A 24926-nucleotide genomic window follows, 5' to 3' on the forward strand; every position below is an offset into this window, starting at 1 on the left:
AGTGGGCTGGCTGCGCCCCCTGTCCTGCCTCAGTAAAACATAGAAGATAGGAGCAGGAGTAGGCCATTCGGCCCCTCGAGCCTGCTCCGCCATTCAATGAGATCATGGCTGATCATCCAAATTCAGTACCCTGTCCCTGCCTTCTCCCCATATCCCTTGATCCCTTTAGCCTTAAGAAATATATCCAACTCCTTCTTGAATATATTTAATGAACTGGCCTCCACCGCCCTCTGTGGCAGAGAATTCCACAGGTTCACCACTCTCTGGGTGAAGAAATTCCTCCTCATCTCAGTCCTAAATGGCTTACCCCTTATCCTTAGACTATAACCCTAGGTTCTGGACTCCCCGGCCATTGGACACATCCTTCCCGCATCTAGTCTGTCCAGGCCTGACAGAATTTTATAGGTTTCGATGAGATCCCCGCTCAATCTTCTAAACTCCAGGGAGTATAAGCCCAATTGACACAATCTCTCCTCATACGTCATTCCTGCCATCCCAGGTATCAGCCTGGTGAATCTTCGCTGCACTCCTTCCATGGCAAGAACATCCTTCCTCAGATAAGGCGACCAAAACTGCACACAATACTCAAGGTGCGGTCTCACGAAGGCCCTGTACAACTGCAGCAAGACATCTTTGTTCCTGTACTTGAACCCTCTTGCTACGAAGGCCAACATACCATTTGCCTGCTTAACCGCCTGCTGCACCTGCATGCTTACCTTCAGCGACTGGTGCACAAGAACACCCAGGTCTCTTTGCACTTCCCCTTCTCCCAATCTATTGCCATTCAAATAATAATCTGCCTTCCTGTTTTTGCCACCAAAGTGGATAACCTCACATTTATCCACATTATAGTGCATTTACCATGTTTCTGCCCAATCACCCAACCTGTCCAAATCGTACTGGAGTTTCACGACATCCTCCTCACAGCATACCCTCCCACCCAGCTTTGTGTCATCTGCAAATTTGGAGATATTACATCCAGTTCCCTTGTCCAGATCATTAATATATAGTGAACAGCTAGGGTCCTAGGACCGATCCTTGCAGTATCCCACTAGTCACTGCCTGCCACTCGGAAAATGACCCGTTTATTCCAACTCTTTGCTTTCTATCTGTCAACCAGTTCTCTATCCAAGTTAATACCTTGCCCCCAATCCCATGTGCCTTAATTTTGCACGCTAATCTCTTATGCGGGACCTTATCGAAAGCCTTCTGAAAGTCCAAATACACCACATCCACTGGTTCTCCCTTATCTATTTTACCAGTTACATCCTCAAAAAATTCCCGTAGATTAGTTAAGCACGATTTACCTTTTGTAAATCCATGTTGACTTTGTCCGATCCTGTCACTGCTTTCCAAGTGCTCTGCTATTACATCTTTTATAATGGACTCTAGCATTTTCCCCACTACCGATGTCAGGCTTACTGGTCTATAATTCCCAGAATTCGGCAGATTAGAGCCGTATCCCCGACGTGCTTGGAAATTTTCCCCATTTAACCCCCACGTATACCCAATCCCACATGCTCACCCATGTTAAAACTCTCCCCACTCTCTCCTCCACCAACATTCCCAGTTCACACTGGCACTTTTCTCCACCTCTCCTGTCAATTTAACCTGGTACGGTATTATTTAAACAATTAAAGATGACACTCTTCTCTCCCCCATCCCCAACTTGAACTTGGGATTCTTTTCTCTCCTAGTTCAAGCTGGCACTCTTTCCCCTATCTCCTCAGTTCACGTTAGCACTGTTTTCCCACTCTCTCCAACCCATTCGGTTCATGCTGGCGCTTTTCCCCTCACCCAATTCATGTTGAAACTTCCTTCCTCATCCCAAAACGCTGCTCCCAGTTTCTCTTGTTCTTTAGTGAGAGACGAAATGTTAAGGGGTTTAGCATCTTTGGGAGCAGATGAATCGCCAGGCCCGGATGAAATGTATCCCAGGCTGTTAAGAGAAGCAAGAGAGGAAATAGCGGAGGCTCTGACCATCATTTTCCAATCCTCTCTGGCTACAGGTGTGGTGCCAGAGGACTGGAGGACTGCTAACTTAGTACAGTTGTTTAAAAAGGGAGAAAGGGATAGACCAAATAATTACAGGTCAGTCAGCCTAACCTCAGTGGTGCGCAAATTATTGGGAAAAATTCTGAAGGACAGTATTAATCATCAATTAGAAAGGCACGGATTAATCAAGGACAGTCAGCATGGATTTGTTAAGGGAAGGTCGTGTCTGACTAACTTGATTGAATTTTTTGAGGTGGGTCGATCAGGGTGGCGCATTTGATGTAGTCTACATGGATTTTAGCAAGGCTTTTGACGAGGTCCCACATGGCAGACTGGTCAGAAAAGTAAAAGCCCATGGGATCCAAGGGAAAGTGGCAAGTTGGATCCAAAATTGACTCACTTGCAGGAAGCAAAGGGTAATGGTCGACGGGTGCTTTTGTGACTGGAAGGCTGTTTCCAGTGGGGTTCCGCATGTCTCAGTACTAGGTCTCTTGCTTTTTATGGTATATATCAATGATTTAGACTTCAATGTAAGGGGTATGATTAAGAAGTTTGCAGTTGATACAAAAATTGGCCGTGTGGTTAATAATGAGGACGAAAGCTGTCGACTGCAGGAAGATATCAATGGACTGGTCAGGTGGGCAGAACAGTGGCAAATGAAATTCAATCCAGAGAAGTGTGAGGTAATGCATTTGGGGAGGGCTAGCAAGGCAAGGGAATACACAATAAATGGTAGGATACTGAGAACTGCAAAGGATCAGAGGGTCCTTGGAGTGCATTGTACTGATCAGTAACATGTCATTCTAGAATGGTAGACTAGGTGGAGCTGTATGTTTAGTAGCGGACTACCCACAAGGCAGTAGTCAAGATGGATGCCTGTACACTAGTCCACATAGCTGAATAAATGACTAGCTCAAGCTAGCTGTTCATAATGAAAACGTCTATTTATTTATGAACATAACATGGTACCAGGATTGGTAATATCTGCTGAATATTGTGAAACGCGACATGGAGAATTTGAAACCACCGGAGGGTTTGAAACTCACGGGGAATGTTGACTGCAATTGGCGGACTTTCAAACAACAATTCGAACTCTATATTGCTTCCATCGGGTTCGGTACGAAGCCAGACGCAAGGAAAATAGCGTTACTGCTCACGGTTGCAGGCCCGCAGGCAATAGAGGTATTTAATACATTTGTCTTTGATCAAGAGGAGGACAGAGAAAAAATGGACGATGTGCTAAAGAAGTTTGATACAAATTGTTCTCCAAAAAAGGAAACCTATGAGAGGTACGTGTTCCGTTCACGGACACGGCAGCAAAATGAGACTTCTGATAGCTTTGTGACCGATCTGAAACTGAAAGCACAGACATGTAATTTCTCTGAACTGAAATCATCCATAATTCGTGACCAGATTGTGTTTGGTATTCATGATAAAAAGGCGACTTTCAGTGAAATTAATAATAATGCGACTGTAATGAGTGACTGTGCTGCTGTCAGTGCTGTGTCCTACAAGGGGAAGAAACAGGGGCAGAACAGAAATGCAAAGCAATCGGAGGATGGAATTTTTAATTGTAAACGCTGTGGTTACCAGCACCAGTCAAGACAATGCCCAGCGTTTGGAAAAATGTGCACAAAATGTAATGGAAAGAATCACTTTGCCAAACAATGCTTTTCAAAAGTAAAAACAAAGAAAGGGCAACAAGTCAATGTGATTGAGGACACTGATTTAAGTGAGACATTTTTTGTAGGAATGGTGTCATGTGACAATATCAAAAAGGATACAGAAAATGTGCAGCCCTCAGGAATGGACAATGCTGAACATAAAGTTAATGCAGTAAAAGAGGACAAATGGATAATGCCACTGCAGGTAAATGTAGCATTCGTTACATTGAAACTAGACACTGGGGCAAAAGCAAACTTAATCAGTATGAGTGACATTAAAAATATGAAAGAAAAGCCCAAAATACAGAAAAAGTCAGTACTACTGAAGAACTATAATGGACAGAAAATAGATAGCTTAGGTGTATGCAGACTTAAAGTGACAGTCAAAGACAAAGTGCATCATCTCATGTTTGCTGTTGTGGCTGAAGGACTTGATTCACTACTAGGTGACAAAGCTTGTGAGGACTTAGAACTGGTCAAGAGAGTCTACCGTATAAACTGTGCCATAAGCAGACCAGATGACTCGGTGGATTCTGTAGTGAGTAATTTCCAGGATGTGTTCAAAGGATTTGGAGTTCTACCATTCACTTACAAGATCCAGCTAAAGGAGGATGTTCAGCCAGTGGTACATGCTCCACGAAGAGTTCCAGCACCCCTGCGTGACCGGCTCAAGAAAGAACTGGACAGAATGACCACACTAGGAGTCATCAGGAAAGTCGAAGAGCCAACAGATTGGGTTAACTCCATGGTATGTGTAAAGAAAAAGAACAATGATCTAAGAGTATGCATGGATCCAAAGGACTTAAATGCATACATAAAACGTGAACACTACCAGATTCCCAAGCAAGAAGAAATCACCAGTGAAATGTCAGGTGCCAGATACTTCACAAAGCTCGATGCCTCACAAGGATTTTGGCAACTAAAACTGGATGAAGAGAGCACCAAATACTGTACCTTCAACACACCATTTGGCAGGTATTGTTTCCTCAGAATGCCTTTCGGGATAATATCTGCATCTCAAATCTTTCATAGAGCGATGGAACACATAATTGAAGGTCTGGAAGGAGTTCGGGTCTATGTTGATGACATCATCATCTGGGGCTCCACACTGAAAGAACACAATGAGAGACTGACTAAAGTGCTACAGAGCATACGCCAGAATGGACTGAAGCTCAACAAAGCCAAGTGTCAGTTTGGCGTCCAGGAAGTCACTTTCCTAGGAGATAATCTATCTGGTAAAGGAATAGAGCCAGATATGGAAAAAGTAAACGCCATTCTCAAAATGCCCCGACCCACTGACAAAAAAGGAGTGCTATGCATCATGGGGACGATAAACTTCATTGGAAAGTTCATTCCTAACTTGTCAGCCAAAACAGCCTGTCTGCGAGACCTGCTACATAAAACAAATGAGTTTGCATGGACAGAAAGACATGAACAAGAGTGGATGAACCTTAAAACAGTGCTGACAACCACACCTGTACTCACCTTCTTTGACCCAACAAAGAGAATCAAAGTGTCAACAGATGCATCAAAAGATGGCCTAGGCGCGGTCTTGCTACAAGCAGAGGGTGAAGATTGGAAGCCTGTTGCCTATGCCTCCAGGTCTATGACTGGTTCTGAGTGTCGATACGCCCAGATTGAAAAGGAATGTCTAGGCTTGGTAGTTGGACTAGAAAAGTTCCATGGCTACATATATGGACTTCCCACCTTCACAGTTGAGACAGACCACTGCCCACTGGTTGCCATCATAAAAAAAAATCTGAATGAGATGTCTCCAAGGATTCAACGACTCATGATGAAGCTGCAAAGATATGACTTTGAACTGATCTACACACCAGGCAAACACATAGTGTTAGCAGATGCACTATCCCGAGCACCCACAATGAGTCATGTGAGCTCTACTGAGGAAGATGTGGATGTTCATGTGAGTATGGTCACTGCTGCGCTGCCCGTGTCAGACACAAAATCAAAGCAAATAGCAGAAGAAACAGTAAAAGATACAGTGTTACACAAACAGTAATAGAGAACATTCATCATGGTTGGCCAAAAGGTTCCTGTCCAAAGTACTATCACATCAGGTCAGAGTTAAGTGTCGCAAGTGGGCTATTACTAAAACAGAACAGAATAGTACGTCAAGACATGCTCAAAAGGATTCATGAGGGACACCTCGGAATTGAAAAATGCAAAAGGAGAGCAAGAGACACTGTTTATTGGCCTGGCATAAATAAGGACATTGAGAACATGATAGGCATATGTGAGACATGTCAGAAACACCAAAACAAACAAGCAAAGGAACCAATGATAGTAGCTGACTTACCAACAGCACCATGGCAAAAGGTTGGTATGGACCTCTTTCATTTGAATGGTAAAGACTATCTAATAGTGATTGACTACTATTTTAACTATCCTGAGATGGCGCTGCTCTCAAGCACATCAGCAAGCAGTGTTATAATGCATGTTAAATCCATCTTCGCCAGACATGGAATTCCCAGGATTGCCGTTAGCGACAATGGTCTGTGCTTCAACTGTAAGGAGTGGCAACAGTTTGCAGCACATTATGACTTTCAACACATCACATCCAGTCCTCTGTATGCTCAGTCGAATGGTAAGGCAGAGAAAGGTGTTCAAGTTCTCAAACAGCTACTGAAGAAAGCAACAGAAAGCAAGTCTGATCCTTATCTCGCTCTGCTGAGCTACCGAGCCTCCCCTTTAGACTGTGGTTCTTCACCTGCTGAACTCCTAATGGGTCGCAAGTTGTGCACCACGCTACCCTGCTGTGCAAAAGAAAAGCAGAGTAAGGAACTGAGACAGAAACTTCAACTGTTAAAGCTGAAACAGAAATCACACTATGACAAGTCATCCAAAACTCTGAAACCATTGACAAGGGATGATGTTGTCAGGATTGAGGATCCAGATGCATGGAACAGGAAAGCTACAGTTCTTGAGGAAGTTAGAACTGAGGAAGGACAGATTCTCAGGAGGAACTGCCGTTCCCTCCTGAAAACACAAGAAACTATCCAAGAGCAAATCGATGACAATGCCGCAACTGAATCTTGTCACTCACCACCAGAACAATCTAACACAAACACACATACAGGCTCTCATGAAAACACATCAGACTTACCTGTGCTGAGAAGATCCACACGTGAAGTAAAAAAGCCTGATAGACTTAATCTTTGAGTACAAAGAAAACTATAATAAAAGAATGAAAAGCTTAGAGTTCATAAAGTAAAGCTTTGAAAATGTGTTGACTGTTGTGAAGATGTTTATGCCGTTATGATTGATTGATATTGATTGATATTGATTTTGTTTAACCTCAAAGAAAGGGGGATGTAATGATCAGTAACATGTCATTCTAGAATGGTACACTATGTGGAGCTGTATGTTTAGTAGCGGACTACCCACAAGGCAGTCGTCAAGATGGATGCCTGTACACTAGTCCACATGGCTGACTAAATGACTAGCTCAAGCTAGCTGTTCATAATGAAAACGTCTATTTATTTATGAACATAACATGCATGTCCACAGATCCCTGAAGGTAGCAAGACAGGTAGATAAGGCAATACGAATGCATATGGGATACTTTCCTTTATTAGCTGAGGCATAAAATATAAGAGCAGGAAGGTTTTGCTAGAACTGTATAAAACACTAGTTAGACCACAGCTAGAGTACTGTGTATGGTTCTGGTCACCACATTACAGGAAAGATGTGATTGCACTCGAGAGGGTACAGAGGAGATTTATGAGGATGTTGTCAGGACTGGAGAATTTTAGCTATGAGGCAAGATTGGATAGGCTGGGGTTATATTCTTTGGAACAGAGGAGGCTGAGGGAAGACTTAATTGAGGTGTATAAAATTATGAGGGACCTAGATAGAGTAGGTAGGAAGGACCTATTTCGCTTAGCAGAGAGGTCAATAACCAGGGAGCATAGATTTAAATTTCAGAATTCTCGATCCACCTGGACCCCTCCCTCTGGCCTCGTACCCTCTCTAGATTGTTTCATTGCGAGCTGCCGGCGTGACATCGGCCGTCTCAATTTCTCTGCTCTCCTCACTCACTCCAACCTACCTCCCTCTGAACTTGCAGCACTCTGTTCTCTCAGATGTCATTAAATTTGCTGACAAGGATGGAGCAGTTGTCGTTTGTTGAACCGACCTCTACCTTGCGGAGGCTGAACGCCAACTCTCTGACACCTCCTCCAACCTCCTCCTGGACCATGACCCCACTACCGAACATCAAGCCATTGTTTCCAAGGCTGTCACTGACCTCATCTCCTCTGGAGATTGTCCCTCCACGGCTGCCAACCTCATAGTTCCCCAACCCCACACAGCCCACTTCTACCTCCTTCCCAAGATCCACAAACAGGACTGCCCTGGTAGACCCATCAGTTCAGCCTGTTCTTGCCCCACAGAACTGATTTCTTCCTATCTCAACTCTATCTTTTGTCCTGTTGTTCAGTCTCTTCCCACCTACATCCGTGACTCTTCTGATGCCCTCCACCACTTTAACAGTTTCCAGTTTCCTGGCCCCAACCCTCTCCTTTTCACTGTGGACGTCCAATCCCTCTACACCTCCATCCCCCACGAGGATGGCCTGAGGGTGCTCCACTTCTTCATTGAACAGAGGCCCAACCAGTCCCCATCCACCACCACTCTCCTCTGCCTGGCTGAACTTGTTCTGACATTGAACAACTTCTCCTTTGACTCTGCTCACTTCCTCCAAATTAAAGGTGTTGCTATGGGAACCTGCATGGGTCCTAGCTATACCTGCCTTTTTGTGGGATATGTGGAACATTCTTTGTCCCAGTCCTACTCAGGTCCCCTCCCTCACCTCTTTTTCTGGTACATTGATGACTGTATTGGTGCCGTTTCCTGCTCTTGCCCTGAACTAGAAAATTTAATTCACTTTGCTTCTACTTTCTACCCTTCCCTCACCTTCACATGGCCCATCTCCGACTCTTCCCTTCCTCGACTTCTCTGTCTCCATTTCCAGGGACATACTTCCACTATAATCCCACTGACTCCCATAGCTACCTGGACTACACTTCCTCCCACCCCACTTCCTGTAAGGACTCTATTCCATTCTCCCAGTTTCTCCACTGCATCTGTTCTGGCGATGCCACCTTCCATAGTAGTGCTTTCGAGATGTCTTCCTTTTTCCTCAGCTGAGGATTCCCCTCTACCGTGGTTGACATGGCCATCGATGGTAAGTAGTATGAAAACTATTATATCTATGAGCTGTTTGTTTCAGTATCAGTAAGGTGTGTAATATTTTTATATTTTGTCAGTCATGTGAAATGTTGCCTCAGTAAATTTCCTGTGTTACCCCAATGCTGCATTGTTGCAATGAGACTTGCACTTCAGTCCCTGGACTACTTGTGATCAACACCATGCAAGATCGACTACAATGTTCTCCTTAGAGCAGAGAAGTTTAAGAGGTGATTTGATAGAGGTGTTCAAAATCATAACTGGTTTTGATCGAGTAAATAAACAGAAACTCTTTCCAGGGTTAGAAGGGTTGGTAACCAGAGGACACAGATTTAAGGTGATTGGCAAAGGAACCAGAGGTGACATAAGGAAACATTTTTTTTTTTTTTACACAGCGAGTTGTTGTGATCTGGAATGCATTGCTTGAAAGGGTGGTGGAAGCAGATTCAATAGTAACATTCAAAAGAGAATTGGATAAATTCTTGAAGAAAAAAGAATTACAGGGCTATGGGGAAAGAGCAGGGGAGTGGAATTAATTGTATAGCTCTACCAAAGAGCCGGTACAGGCACGATGGGCCAAGGAGCTTCCTTCTGTGCTTTATCATTCTATGAACAGGACTAATTTTGATGGGCACTATTGAACTACAAAAACAACTGTGAGAGAAAGAGACTATTAGCATAATTTGATTTGACCTGATCTATTGGGCCGAATACAGGAAACTTTCGATTTACTGGCACCTAAATAACCAGAAATCTCAGCTAACCGGCAAAATTCAGGAGTAGGTTTCACTTCATATTGGTATTTGCCTTCTTCCATCTGGGCTGTGCAAGGGTGTGGCTGCAGCTGTTGCTAAGCTACAGGGACGCTTGAAACTTGTGTTCATTGTTCTACAGTTGTTGCTAAGCAACAGGGTTTGTTGCTTTATACGGAGCTGTTAGCTCTCCCTATCTTTTACTATAGCGTTCGGTTATCCGGAATTTTTGATGAACCGGCACTACGTCGGTCCCGTCCGTGCCGGATTAAAAAAAAGTTTCCTGTATTGCTGTGAGTGGCGCTGTTCATCAGACTTGCACTTGCCCATAGACTTTCCATGGGGTTTTGCATGGCAAGTTGCTGTCAGTAGGACAACCAAACAATGCGGTGTGCTCTACAGGGCATCTGCGAGTAGGGCAAGCAACTGTATATCTTGTTAACCTGTCAGATTGAAGAATTGTTAATGAGCAGTGCAGAGTCTGAACCAGGAAGTTTAAGTTAGAATAGTCAATTCAATGTCAAATCAGATACAGAAAGCAAAATGAAGAGAGGGAAAAAAAGACTGGATTAAGAGAGAGGGATAAAAGAGATAAAGAAAAAGTACAAAATTAATTACATTTTTTTTGAATCTCCAACAGTAATTAAAATCTGAAGGAATGAGAATCCACACTTGTAAAAGTTAATTTTCAGTGCCAAAGAGGTTGTTTGCCAATAATTAAGATTTAGCACGCCATTAAAAGGGTACTTAGACTGGAATGGACAAAGTTTAACTTTTTATGGCGAGGTTAGTCCATATCTGTGATATCAGTACAGGAACTTCACGTCGATCAATACATTTGAATGGTGAGCCAGACGGCGAGATGCTGTTTTCACGCAGCTTATGGAGAGGCATAGCATTTCGGACAGCAACTTCCGAATTTTCCCATTTAACTGCGCATCTCCGCTTGCCTGAATTTGCTGTCTGATTTGTGCATAAATGACATTGAGCATTATTTGCCTCACCATTATTTTCACAGCAAAATCTGGGCCATAAACTCTGATCTCAGCACAAAACACAGTGTAAAAACACAACACAATTGAATAATCACTTCTGTCCCATACAGCAGATTTATGTTATTTGCATTGAGAGATGTCAGCAGAATTAGCTATTTGTTTATCCTGACTGACCTTTACTTCACGGGGTCCACATTTCTGTACACTGACCTGTAGTGAGCAAGAGCTGCATTCAAACCACTGGCCGAAATGGTCTTGAAGCTGGGGCCTCTGGAATACTTTTGCTGACTGTAAAAGCAGATGAAAAATGAATCCTCAATTGGTCCAGTATAAAATAAAGTTATTTTTATCCATCTATGGCCTGGAAATTGTTGTTGGTAATAACAGTGGTTGGATGCTTCATCCGTTCATATGGCATTCCTTTGTTCACTATTTTAACTGGGCGTTCATCCATTTAAAATAAACCAATTAATGTCTGCATTAAGATAGCAGACAGAGGAATGTTTGTCCACTAATGTTGCCAACAGTAATTTCTGGGCTTATATTGGCAATGAAAGACACAGTGGTTCTAACATTGCAAACATTCAAAAAGTTTCTGTGTGTAAAAGACTCAGTCACCTCAAAAATGGCTTTTATAAATGAAAGAATTGAAACATATCACAGTTGGGTGACAGTCTGGAGGTCATGTAACAAAGCCTTTTGTATTCACACCAGTCTTTGGCTGTATTTTCATAGAAGCAAATGATCTTAAATCTATTTTAGTAATTACAATAACTCAATAAAACAAATGGTGTACGATTTGTTTGGAATTGCTCTCTCACAACCACAATACAAGGTAAAGGCAACTTCTAGTTTCAGTTAGATTTGGACCATGTCTCCCCTTCATGATGTCAGTGAAGACATGTGTCAAACAGTTCTTCATAATTCGGAACGCCTGTATTGGAGGGGCTTCATCAAACCCATGTGTGAGATGCAGGATCAAGCTATGATATTAATCCGTGGCAAAATGGATAACAGTTGCCAGGATGAAGGGCAGTGGCCTACACTGATCTGTCACTGAGTACCCTTAAAGGGGAGTCAGCTAAAGAACGACATGCCTCTTTGCCAAAGCCCCTCATGTAAGGACCTGTATTAAGCAATTGGTGATGAGTAAGGCTGGTACATGGCAGTGGACCTGAACATCAAAACAGTTGACACAATGCAAGGTGTGTAGGCCCTTTCTCTAGACTGAAAGCTGATATGTATTACAGTATATAGCTGCCACTGGTAAGCAATTCTAAAGCATACAAGAGACAACAGTGAGAATTGTGCAGCACTGGTAATTTTACAGGGATGTCCCTTTACAAAGTTTAGGATTATATGACAATTTGGATAAGTACAAGACCCCTTTAAAAAGCACAAACAGGGATTTCTGACTAACTTGACATTGGAATTTTGCTACAAATGGTGAAGATGGAACTGAGTAAATGGAAACATTTGAAAGTAATCAGAATTCAGTGACAACCTGAAGAAAAAAAACACTGAAATTAATGTACGGCAATAGTGAACCATGGCTTTGAAATCACACTGTCTGAATATTAATATATGACTGCTTAATTTGGGTGTATGAAATTTCTTACTCGCAATTTTAAGTAAGGTGTTAATGTATTTTAAAATAAACAAATTGACAAAATAATTTCATATGAATGTGTTAAGCATTTACAAGACCTATATTCCAATTTCTTCTGGGATTTTAATACTATATTTCATAATATAGTGATGAAATATTTAATATATCTGGAGAGTAGAGATTAATAATTTGATACAATACATTTAGTTTTAAAAATATTGCCTGTGTGCTGCAGAATGTTGGTAAATTGTGTTTTAATTGAATCCACTAACTACCATCAGAACTGAGCATCAGCCAGAGCACACATCATAGCCCAGTAATTCCTGTCACAACGCGTGAGTACGGACGGGGTACTCACGCGTGTGCCCGGAGGAATTGGCGGTTTTCAGCGCATGCACAGCGCATGCGCTGAAAACCGGCATTTCCTGTCCTCTGACCCAAGGGGTTAAGAGGCAGAACGCTTGCGACTTGTGATGCAGCGCGTGGGCGCTGAAATTCCTTTTTTTCCCCCCCCAGAGTTGCCCGAGTGTAAAGGCCTCTGGTTTTTACGCGTGGAAAAACCAGACGTAAGTACTTAGTTTTACAGGTAAGTGGTCTTTTAGTACAATTTAGAATTTTTTTTTCCACAGGTTTATTATTTTTAAAGAATTTACAGTAAGGTAAGTTTAGTTTTAGACCCTATTTTTAAAAAATTTATTTTTTTCAAAAATTTGATTAATTGTTTAAAATATTTTTAAAAACTTATTTATAGTTAATATAATCAGTGGGATATTTTTAAAAATTTTATTTAAAGTTTAAGTAGTGTTTTGGCAGCCCATACTTTTCATGAGTTTGACAGTTCTTACTCTCAAACTCATGAATGAAGTTTCCCCTCCCCTGATTGGCTGCACAGTGCTCACCTGATCCCAGCCGGCACATCACACTAACTACGCCGCTGGATCAGGTAAGCACATCGCGCCGACATCTGAACCGGGCCAGTGACAGGAAATGCAAGCAGGCCCGGGCTTCAGATGTCGGTGCGCCGGGTGAGTGCACATCGGGGGCTTGCACGTGCGGCAAGCTCCCGATCCTAATTTTAGGGCCCATGTGTTTTGATGCAAACTTCCTGTAGGATTTGTACCTGCGTAACTGGTTTACGTAATCTGCACTTGAGAGTTCAGTCTCTGTTCCTTTTGGAACATTTTTTTCCAGCCATACTAAAAAACGTATGACAGCGACTGCATCACGCACCTGAAAAAAATAGCAGTTGTAAAGGAAAATACTGTATTTTATCCACATTTCACCAATTCCATCACTGTCCCCTACATGAACATTACCATCATCACCATTACCCCCCCCCCCCCACTTTGCAACGTAATCACGATCACCAGCCCACTATCTCAGTCTAGGGTGCAAATATTTTCCATTTCGTCTAGTCTTTTCCAACCCTCTAATTGCTTCCTTCCTGACATAAAAATTACTGCCTGCTATTTTAACGGTCATTTAAAGAGGTTATTAAGCATTAAAATAGTGCACATGGGAATTTTTACGAGTGGATTTATCAAATCATTAAAAATAGTACCAAGAGTAATTTCTACTGCTTTTCTTTGGATGGCTATAGTGAGGGTGCAGGAAGGTGCATTTGAGATCAATCACCAAGAGGAAGTAGATTTGCTGGGATTTCTTCTGCTTCCGTTGGTATGCCACCTGTAGCGATACACCATGCCTCCATCCATTAGTGGGAAGCTGGGTGTAGTTGCTTGCACTATTTGCAGAAGCCTCTCCATCCTTTCCCCAGGCAGAATATCAGTTTTATATCTCTACATTATTCATTTAGTGTAAATAAATTAACTGGTCTGTTGGTTTGTCATAAAGCCACAAGGGGACTGACAACCTGCCTAGGCTATGGGTTTTTGTGCAGCCCCACTTGAACAGCTACTCTAGGCTGATATTTCAGTGTACTGAGGGAGTGCTGCATTGCCAGAGGCGCTGTCTGCCTGTTCAGGTAGAGGTAAAAGATCCCATATCACTTTTATATAAATAAAAAGTAAAGTACATTGGAACGTTCTTAGCTCATGAAAAGGTGCTTTATAAATACAAATTATTTTTCTTTAGCAAGTAGCCACATTTTAGTATCTGCCTCCTTTATTATACAACAGGCTTTTCTGGCTATCCTGGTAATAAAGGATCAATTTGCACTGATTATTTACTCCGCCAAATAAATATGTCCCTTTAAACACCATCTTCTACCATTTCCAGGCACAGCGCTAAAACAGCATCTCATCGTGGATTGCTGGTCCCATCCCATCCCTCTCATGGGTGCTGCTTGTTCTCTTATACTCACATGTGCTGCTTTCAGTCCTTCCTGCTCTGTGGCGTCCTTCGTAGACTTGGTGATTTGCACTGGGGAGTATCTATCAATAAGCAATTTGGACTGCAAAAATGGAAAAAGAAATCAATACCTGATTTTGAGGCCTACTTCTTATAGGCGCATGTTCTTAATTCTTAAATTAGAAACTAATTTCCTCATAACTTCTTCCTAATGGCTGTTGGACCCGATCTGAATTCAAACATTTTTATGGGATGTTTATGTAGTGTTATTTGTAGATTGGAACAACTATTGAATTTTGAAATCCAATACTTTTCTTCCTTGCAGTGTATGACAGTTTAACCTCTGACCTGGCAAAGAAATGGAACAACAGTGAACATAATTCTCTCTTGTTCTTGTTATACTAACCTAGCAGCTGTGAGGGATGCACAATAAATAATGATGCCACATTCATGCCTGTCAGGTTCTAACTGGCCATACAATTGATTGCTCAGTCTCCTTGGAGACTCAGGTATGTGTGGACTGTAACATGTTTCTATACACGTGCACTCAAAACCTAAGTTCTGACAAAGACAGAGTGCACAGTGCTTGCAGCGAGTGTAACATGGCTGTATATGCATTATACCTACCTATCATCTGCCAAGTACTCTGACTTGTGTTGGTAGGTAGGTATATAGCAGCTTCACTGCGTATCAAGATGCTGTGACAACATAACCTGCTTTGGTGATTGCAACATTGTGTCATATACCTTACAGCACTCCTAGTGCACACTGGCAATACATATCAGGCAATTTTATAACCCCAGCCTGGGGTACAAAAAAAGAGAATTGGTATGTGTTAACTTCCATTAGATAACTTTCCAAAACAGTGGCCGGAATTTTCCGGGGGGTCAGCGGGCGGGATTGGCGATGGATTGGGTGGGAAAGTGGTTTTTTTGACAGCAGGTTGGGACCCCGCTGTCAACCTGCCACCATGCGCCTTTCCCAATGTCGGATCTGTCAGCGCTGTTCAAGTGGGGCTGCACAAAAACCCATAGACTAGCACTGAGCAGACCCGACAGGCAGCGGCGGGAGAGCCAATTAATCTCATTAACATCTAGTTGACAGATCAATAACAGGCTTTAACTTTAACTTCATGGCCACAGTATTATGTCCGTGTATACTTGAGACACGGACGGCAGGAGTGGATTATAACAAGTCTTTACTGAATGGAGACAACCTGGAACTGAAACTACAGAAGGCTGCTAGTGCCTTTTATACAGGGGTGGTCACTGCCGGTACTGCAGTCTGAGACCAGTTATTCCCTTAAAGGTACATGTGATAAAAATGATAACATCCGGGAAGTTATGTCATCACTTCCTGTGAACTATGAACTATGAACTATGAACTGTGTATATACCTCACTTCCTGTAAATGTCACTTCCTGTTGGACTGGTATAAATACTGGTCTGTTCAGTATTGTAAGAGGCTTCTACCAGAGGCATGGTAAAGACCTCTCTTGTATATAGTGTGTTTATAAGTTACTTAAAGCTTACTTTAAAGTTACTTGATGGTAAGTCTCCTTTTTCTTACATCAATTTAAGTAACTTAGTATTTACACTGACAAATACTAGACCTTCAGACAAACTCGGAAGTTAAGGATCCAGGGAACCACCCATCATGGAGAAAATCCTTAGACCTATTCGTCTGGACTTGGACCCGAATACACCAGCAGCTGGCAGGGTATGGAAGCATTGGTATCGTACTTTTGAGAATTTTCTGGATGAATGTAAAGTGGATGCTCCTGCTAAATTGAAGATACTTGTCAATTATGTGACCCCAAAAGTGTTCGAATATGTTGATGACTGGGATAGTTACGAAGAGGTGATTCGGGCACTTAAGAAACTGTATGCGAAGACCCCAAATGAGGTCTATGCTAGACATCTACTGGCCACAGCCCGACAAGGGCCAGGGGAATCAATTGACGAATTCCTGCAAGAACTTCGCAGGCTCAGCGTAGATTGTAACTTTCAGGCAGCCTCAGCTGAACTGTACCGCCAAGAAATGATTCGTGATGCTTTCATCTGCGGGATTGCCTCTCCATTTATACGCCAGCGTCTACTAGAAAGTAAAACACTTGAGCTACAAAAAGCTTTTGACCTAGCTTGTTCACTGGATTTGGCAAAGAGAAATGCAGACCTCTATCAGCTGCCCAGATCTCGATCTGCTGCTGTAGCTGCAACCAGACAATTCAAGCGGTCTCAGGTGAACCCTATCATGGGGGAATCTAATTCTGATAATTCTGATGAAGAAGAGGAGGACGACCCCACTTTAGCAGCCTCTTGGCAATCTAGGAAGGAATGCTTCTTTTGTGGAGATGCTTTTCACCCTAGGAAAACCTGCCCTGCTCGCAATGCAATCTGCAGTTATTGCGGGAAAAAAGGACACTTTGCTAAAGTTTGCCTATCAAGGGCCTCTACGAGGGCCAATCCAGCTAAGGCCTACCGAACTGCCCCAATTAGGGCCTATCAAGATGCTCCAGCTAGGACCTATCAAGCTTCCTCTCGAGCTCTCTCCCGAAGAAGCACACCGAGAGTTTTAGCCACTCTCTGTGCAACGACACCAATTACAGCTGCTTGCCCACAGAACCTGTCTCAGGCAGCCACAAAAATTTCAATTAAAGGGCATACCTTAGATGCCTTAATTGACTCAGGAAGTACTGATAGTTTCATTAAGGAACAGATTGTTGCGAAATTGAAACTACATGTCTTCCCATCGGACCAGGCAATTGCGATGGCCCAGTCATCACTTAATACCAGAATCTCCGGCTTTTGTGTTGTTGATATGACACTTCATGGTCGTATGTATCCCTCCACCCGACTTTCGGTGCTCAAAGACTTATGTAGTGATCTCCTCTTAGGGCTGGACTTCCAAAAACAGCATAAGAAACTCACCATTGAGTTTGGTGGATCCAAACCCGGACTTACTATTTCTAATATACCATCTAAATTACCATTTTGTGCATTATCAGCAGCTTCACTTAATGAACCCTCATTATTTGCCAGTATTCCGCCTCAATGCCAACCGATAATAACGAAATCGCGGCGCTTTAATCAGGAAGACCAGTCTTTTATTGCGGCTGAAATCTCTCGACTTCTAGCAGAGGATATCATTGAACCATGTTCGTCGCCCTGGCGGGCTCAAGTCGTCATTGTCAAGAACCCTCTAAAACCTCACAAACAGCGACTATGCATCGATTATTCGCAAACCATCAATCAATATACCGACTTGGACGCCTACCCATTGCCACGCATTGATGATATGGTTAATAAACTGGCCGAATACAAAGTGTTCTCAACTTACGATTTAAAAAGTGCCTATCATCAGTTACCCTTGAAGGTCTCAGATAAGCAGTACACAGCCTTTGAGGCTAATGGACGGCTGTACCAATTTCGTCGCCTCCCATTCGGGGTTACTAATGGAGTGGCTGTCTTTCAACGGGCAATGGATGGCCTGGTTAAGCAGGAAAACCTAAGGGACACTTTTCCCTATCTTGATAACATTACCATTGCAGGTCACGATCAACAGGAACACGACTCCAACCTCCAAAAATTTCGGGATGCCCTCCATCGCCGTAATTTGACCCTGAATGAATCCAAATCTGTTGAGTCGCAACCGACCATCAACATCCTTGGCTACTGCGTAGGCAATGGTATCATTAAGCCAGACCCAGAAAGACTTCGCCCGCTCCAAGAGCTCCCGTCACCTAAGAATCCGGCTTCTTTACGTCGGGCTCTCGGTCTGTTTGCATACTACGCTAAATGGATTCCTCATTTTTCAGACGAAATCCAACCCTTGCTGCATGCTAGATCATTTCCACTGGGAACAGCGGCTGTTGCAGCCTTTAACCTTCTCAAAAAACAGTTGGAGAAAGCGGCTCTTCACTCCATTGATGAGAATCTCCCTTTCGTGGTTGAATGTGATGCCTCGGAGGTGGCGATCTCGGCTACTCTGAATCAGGAAGGTCGTCCTGTAGCATTTATGTCCAGGACCTTACAAGGTGCCGAGCTACATTATCCTCCGGTTGAGAAAGAAGCCACAGCCATCATAGAGGCAGTACGGAAGTGGAACCATTTTCTAGCTCGCCAGCACTTTACGTTGATCACGGACCAACGATCAGTCGCCTTCATGCTCGATAATCGAAAACGAACCAAAATTAAGAATAATAAAATACAACTTTGGAGGATGGAACTGGCCTCTTTTGGTTATACCATTCTCTATCGGCCTGGCAAGGAGAATGTGGCCCCGGACACCCTCACACGGGCATTCTGCTCCACTATGTTATCCTCCACTCTCATGGATGTCCACAATGGTTTGTGTCATCCTGGCGTTACGCGCATGCTACATTTCGTACGATCACGGAATCTCCCTTTTTCCACTGGAGATGTAAAGAAAATATGCTCAGAATGCCGGCTTTGTGCGGAATTAAAACCTCAGTTCTTCCGCCCCTCAGATGGTATACTCATACATGCAACCCAACCGATGCAACGACTTAGCATCGATTTTAAGGGCCCAGTGCCCTCTTCAACTCGGAACACATATTTGCTCACCATGATCGACGAATATTCACGTTTTCCGTTTGCCTTCCCCTGCTCCAATATGCTGGCGTCCACAGTAATCTGCTGCCTTGAGCAGGTATTTTCTCTCTGTGGCATGCCGGCTTATATTCACTCAGATCGGGGTCCATCCTTTATGTCAAGGGAACTCAAGGACTACCTCTCAGAACGGGGAATTGCTACAAGCAAAACAACACCATACCATCCCATCGGAAATGGGCAGGTAGAGAGGTATAACGGTATCATCTGGAATTCCGTACGTCTCGCTTTAAGATCTCGGGGCCTACCAGACCAGCAATGGGAAACAGTGCTTCCGGATGCATTGCACTCTATACGGTCCCTGCTTTCTACAGCCACAAATACTACACCTCATGAGCGGTTCTTTGGATTCCAGCGTCGCTCATCTCATGGGACATCACTCCCGTCATGGCTAACTACTCCTGGACCTGTATTACTCTGAAGATACGTTCGGACGTCTAAAAATGACCCTCTTGTAGATGAGGTCGAACTAACCGATGCCAACCCCACCTATGCAAACATACGATATTCCGACGGCCGAGAATCTACCGTATCATTACGGGATCTGGCTCCCTGCCCACCAGGACCTAGTGGGACATCGGGTGATGGCATTTCACCAGGAAACTCTTGGGACCTATCGGGTACCCCTCTCCAGGATCCTGATCGGACACCAACTAGCTTGGTGCCGGTAGAACCCCGTGCTCAAGGTTGCGACCCTCCCAGTACCGCGCATGAAAGTACTGATCCGCCACAGACCAGCTCTGCACCTCCCTCTGAACAGAGCCAGTCCGACTTTGAACCTATTGGGGCTCGTACTCGAAGCCATGATCTCCCCGACCCTTCACAGGGCAATCGAGGCCACACAGACTCTGACCAATGGCCAACCGCATGGAAGCGGACCAGCGACCCTCTACGACGGGAATCCAAACGGGTGCGACTCTTCCTTGTTCGGCGGCTGCGGACCAAAAGGTAGACCACAGCCTCCTAATCCTGCAGGAGGGAAGAATGTGATAAAAATGATAACATCCGGGAAGTTATGTCATCACTTCCTGTGAACTATGAACTATGAACTGTGTACATACCTCACTTCCTGTAAATGTCACTTCCTGTTGGACTGGTATAAATACTGGTCTGTTCAGTATTGTAAGAGGCTTCTACCAGAGGCATGGTAAAGACCTCTCTTGTATATAGTGTGTTTATAAGTTACTTAAAGCTTACTTTAAAGTTACTTGATGGTAAGTCTCCTTTTTCTTACATCAGTACATACACAACAATTCCTCCCCTTTTAGATAAACAGTACATAACATTCATTTAACAACTAAATGATAACTAATTACAATTACAATTACGGTTGCTAGATACATTGGTTGAGGTTAAACAATTATAAGTTCAGTCTTTGAGGAGGCTTCCTGATTCTGTCTGGATAACGCCTCTTTGGGGTATCAGGTTCTTCTGGTAAGGTTGAGTCGGGATCAATGTCGTTGTTTGGTTCGTCTGCTTCCAATATCACCGATTCTGTGGTAGATGCAATTGGTACTTCGGTTTCATGGCCAGGTGTATCAGATCGTGGTGTGGAGTTGACGTTTTCCAGTGACTCTAGAATCTGGTCAGCATGACGTCTTACAATGCTCTCTCCAACGTCCACGGTATACATGAGAGGTCCTTGCCGTGTACAGATCGTTCCTGGCTGCCATTTCTCTGTGCGGTAGTCCCTGGCCAAAACTGGTTGACCTATCTTAAAACTCCTGGTCGGCCTTTCATTCATATTCTGAAACTGCCTGTTCTCCACATCTCTTCTGATGTTCGGCTTAACCAAATCCAAGCAGCATCGTAGTCTTCGACTGAAGAACATCATGGCAGGAGTTTGATTGGTAACCGCATGTGTCGCATTCTGGTAGGCAAACAAGAAGTTGTCCACCTTGTGTTGTAGGGGTATATCTTCATTACACATTGCCTTGATAGCCTTCTTGAATGTTTGAACAAACCTCTCGGCCAATCCATTAGTGGCTGGATGATATGGGGCGGATGTGTAATGCTTAACACCATTGTTCTTTAAGAACCTCTGGAACTCTTCAGACACAAACTGTGGTCCATTGTCAGAGCAAATCTGTTCAGGCAGCCCATTCCTGGTGAATATGGTTCGTAAGACTGTGATAGTTTTTTCTGTGGTGGTTGAGGACATTTTTATTACCTCTGGCCACTTTGAATGTGCATCCACCGCAATTAAAAACATCGAGTCCATGAAGGGACCAGCAAAATCAATGTGCACCCTTTGCCATGGAGATGAGGGCCACTCCCATGGATGTAGAGGGGCTTGTGGTGGGGCGTTTTGGACCTTCTGGCATCCTGTACAGCTCTTGGTCATCTCTTCGATTTCTCTATCGATTCCCGGCCACCACACAAACGCTCTGGCTAAGTTCTTCATTTTTACCCCTCCCAGATGACCCTCATGAAGCTCATTGGGCACTCTATCCTTCAATTTGGGTGGAATTACTACTCTGGATCCACAATCAAGGTTCCTCTGCACACTGACAGCTGTTCTCTTCTCGGCGAGAATGCTGGCAGCAGTGGTTCGCCATGCGCTGGCTATCCCTTCACTGTTAAGTCATAGACCCAGGATAGTGTCGGGTCATTTCGTGTTTCCTTTTCTATGTTTGCATTCGTCACAGGGAGACATTCGACTATGGTCGAGTGGAATATCTCCACTGGATCCACTGCAAGTTCTTCTTCCACCGTCGGCAACGGTAGGCGCGACAATCCATCAGCATTCCCATGCTGTTTAGTTCCTTTGTACTCGATGTCATATTGGTGTGCCCCTAGGAAAAGGGACCACCTCTGTAGCCGTTGTGCTGTCATTATCGGTACGCCCATCTGAGGGTTGAAAATGTGGAGACAAGAGGTTGATGATCAGTTAGTAGAGTAATTTTTTGACCGTGCAGGTAGTGATTGAACTTCTTCACCCCCCACACCAGGCTGAGGGCCTCTCTGTCAATCTGGGCGTAGTTACGCTCGGCTGAAGTTAACGAGTGTGACGCAAAAGCTATCGGCCTCTCTAACCCATCAAGGAATTTATGTGACAGTACCGCCCCAATGCCGTAGGGAGACGCATCACACGCCAGCCTTATCGGTAGTGATGGGTTGTAGTGAGCCAATACTTCTCTTGAAGTGATTAAGTCCTTACTCTTCTGAAAGGCCCGCTTACATTCATTGCTCCATTTCCATGCTACTCCCGTTCGTAGTAGGGCGTTCAGTGGGTGCAGAATTGTGGACAAATTCGGTAAAAACTTATGGTAGTAATTCACCAATCCGAGGAATGACCTCAGTTGCGACACATTTTCAGGCGCTGGGGCCTTAACTACCGCTTCAATTTTGTCAGGGGACTTATGTAACCCCTCTTCATCAATCACGTGGCCACAATACGATATCTGTTTCTTAAAAAACTCGCACTTGGGGCGATTGGCTCATAGCCCATGTTCACGTAGTCTAGTGAGCACCTGTTCTAGGTTGTCAAGGTGTTCACTGTCATCTTCACCTGTCACTAGGATATCGTCCAAGTAACACTGAGTGCCCGGAATCCCTTGCAGGACTTGTTCCATCGCTCTTTGCCATATCGCCGGAGCTGATGCTACTCCGAATATCAGTTGATGATACTGGTAAAGACCTTTGTGAGTGTTTATCGTGAGATACTTCCTAGAGGATTCTTCAACCTCCATCTGCAAATATGCTTGTGCTAGGTCAATTTTTGTAAAACGCTTCCCTCCAGATAGTGAGGCGAAGATATCTTCTATCCTTGGAAGAGGATATTGTACTGTGTGAAGGACTGGGTTCACCGTCACCTTGAAGTCCCCACAGATGCGAACCTTCCTTGGCTCCTCAGACTTATTGTTTAACGTTTTCTTCATGACAGGAACGATGGGTGTCGCCCACTCGCTCCAGTCTACCTTAGATAACAAGCCTGCATTCTCCAGATTCTCCAGCTCTGCCTCGACGGCTGGGCGAATTGCATATGGTACCGGTCTTGCTTTGAAAAACTTGGGAATTGCATTCTCTTCTATTTTTATCGAGGCGGTTACGCCTTTAAGAGTGCCCAGTTCTTGTTGAAATACCTCTTTGGCGTTAGCTAAGATTGTTGAAAATCGTCCAGGAGTGACGTCGTCATCCTTTTTACCAGCCACCGTCATTGCCTGAATGGAGTGCCAGTCTAAGCTTATCTTTCTGATCCATTCACGTCCCAATAACGGTGGTCCACCATCTTGCAGTATGTAGAGATAAAATTTCCGTATTTTCTTGCCCTTGTATTCGACAGGCACCCTTATTTTTCCTCTGGGGTATACTTTTTGCCCCGTATACGTCCTCAAGACTTTGGATGTCTCTCTCAAGGGTATGTGTGAGAATAGCCGCTCGTAGTCTCGTCGATTCATGACGGTTAGAGCTGATCCTGTATCCAATTCCATTTTGACTTGGGACCCTGCTATCGTGAGGGTGACCCAAATGGTTCGGTGATCCTGTTTTGTGATTACATTGTGAAGTTTGAGACAGCTTAGTCTCTTGTTCCCGGATTCACTATCGCTCATCTGGTCTTCGGAACTACTGTCCGTCATCTTTTGTACTTTCTTGTACGGTTCCTTAGTAGCCTTTTTGTTGTCATTGGTCTTCTTCCCAGACCTGCAAACTCGTGCAATGTGTCCCATCTTTCCGCATTGCCTGCATATTTTGTCCTTGGACCAGCAGTCCTTCTGGTCATGGGTTGTTCTGCCGCAGCGATAACATTTTGCAAATCCCCGTGACATTTCGTGGGTGCCGTATTCCTGTGGCTTTTGTTGTATTTCTGCAGTTCCCCTGGCTGCTGCTTCGTACGATACTGCCACGCTGAAAGCCTTATCTAGCATCAGCTCTTTCTCTGAGAGTAACTTCTTCTGGGTTCCTTCACTCAGGAGTCCACAGACAAATTTGTCCCGTAGGGTATCTGCCAGTCCTGCTCCGAACTGGCAGTGCTTTGATAGCTTGCATAGTTCCGTAAGGTAATCAGCATTGCTCTCATCTTTATGCTGAGTTCTCCTGTGGAATTTAAATCTTTCTGCTATCAGCAGCGGTGCAGGGTTTAGGTGTTCCTGTAGGACAGCAACAATTTCGTTAAAACTCTTCGCCTTCGGTTTGGCTGGAGTAATCAGGTCCCGCAATAGGCCGTACGTTCTTGCGCCCATTAAGTTTAGCAGTACCGATGCCTTTTTCTCATCGGCTATTTCGTTTGCCTCGCAATATACCTCGACTCTTTCCACATACGTGGTCCAGTCTTCTATTGCATTATCAAAGGCAGTGATATAGCCAGTCTTCGGCATCTTGGAAATCTAAAATGGTGCCTCCCGCGCTTTGCCGCCTTCCCCGATTTAACAAAATGGCGCCTCCCGCGCTTTGCCTTCTTCCCCGCTGGATTAAGATGGCGCCTCCCGCGCTTTGCCTTCTTCCCTGCTGTTGCTAGCGCTGCTTTCCACGGTTTCCGTTGTAAACTGCAGCTCCTCGCGGCTTTCTGCGTGTTTAATTTTTATATTTTATTATTTTCCCGTCGTCGGAACAACCCTGCGGGACTCTTGCCTCCCTGTTCTCGGGTCTGTACGCTGCCCGGCTTCGTAGCACCGGCCGCGCCCTGTGTGCTCCACCCTCTCTCTCTCTCTCTCCTCTTCCCGACAACGTTGCTCGGCCCCGTTGCAAGCCACCCGCTCGAGTTCTAGACCGCCGCATCCCAGGAAGGATCAGTGTACTACCTGCCACCAGCCCGATTAGCT

The 24926-nt window shown here is 44.2% G+C and overlaps 1 protein-coding gene across 1 annotated transcript in view; it reads right to left on the reverse strand.

Moving 5' to 3' along the window:
* Positions 1-24926, reverse strand: part of xpnpep2 (X-prolyl aminopeptidase (aminopeptidase P) 2, membrane-bound) — a 132155-nt gene that overhangs the window by 30078 nt on the left and 77151 nt on the right. The window contains exons 11-13 of the mRNA XM_085997392.1: positions 14547-14636; positions 13344-13453; positions 10825-10902 (exon numbers count right to left, since the gene is read on the reverse strand). Of these exons, the coding sequence (XP_085853518.1) occupies positions 10825-10902; positions 13344-13453; positions 14547-14636 (278 nt within the window). The remainder of the gene's footprint in view (positions 1-10824; positions 10903-13343; positions 13454-14546; positions 14637-24926) is intronic.

This window comes from Somniosus microcephalus, chromosome 1 (genome assembly GCF_052327205.1).
Source record: "Somniosus microcephalus isolate GS21.2 chromosome 1, FLI_Smic_1.0, whole genome shotgun sequence".
Taxonomy (NCBI): Eukaryota; Metazoa; Chordata; class Chondrichthyes; order Squaliformes; family Somniosidae; genus Somniosus; species Somniosus microcephalus.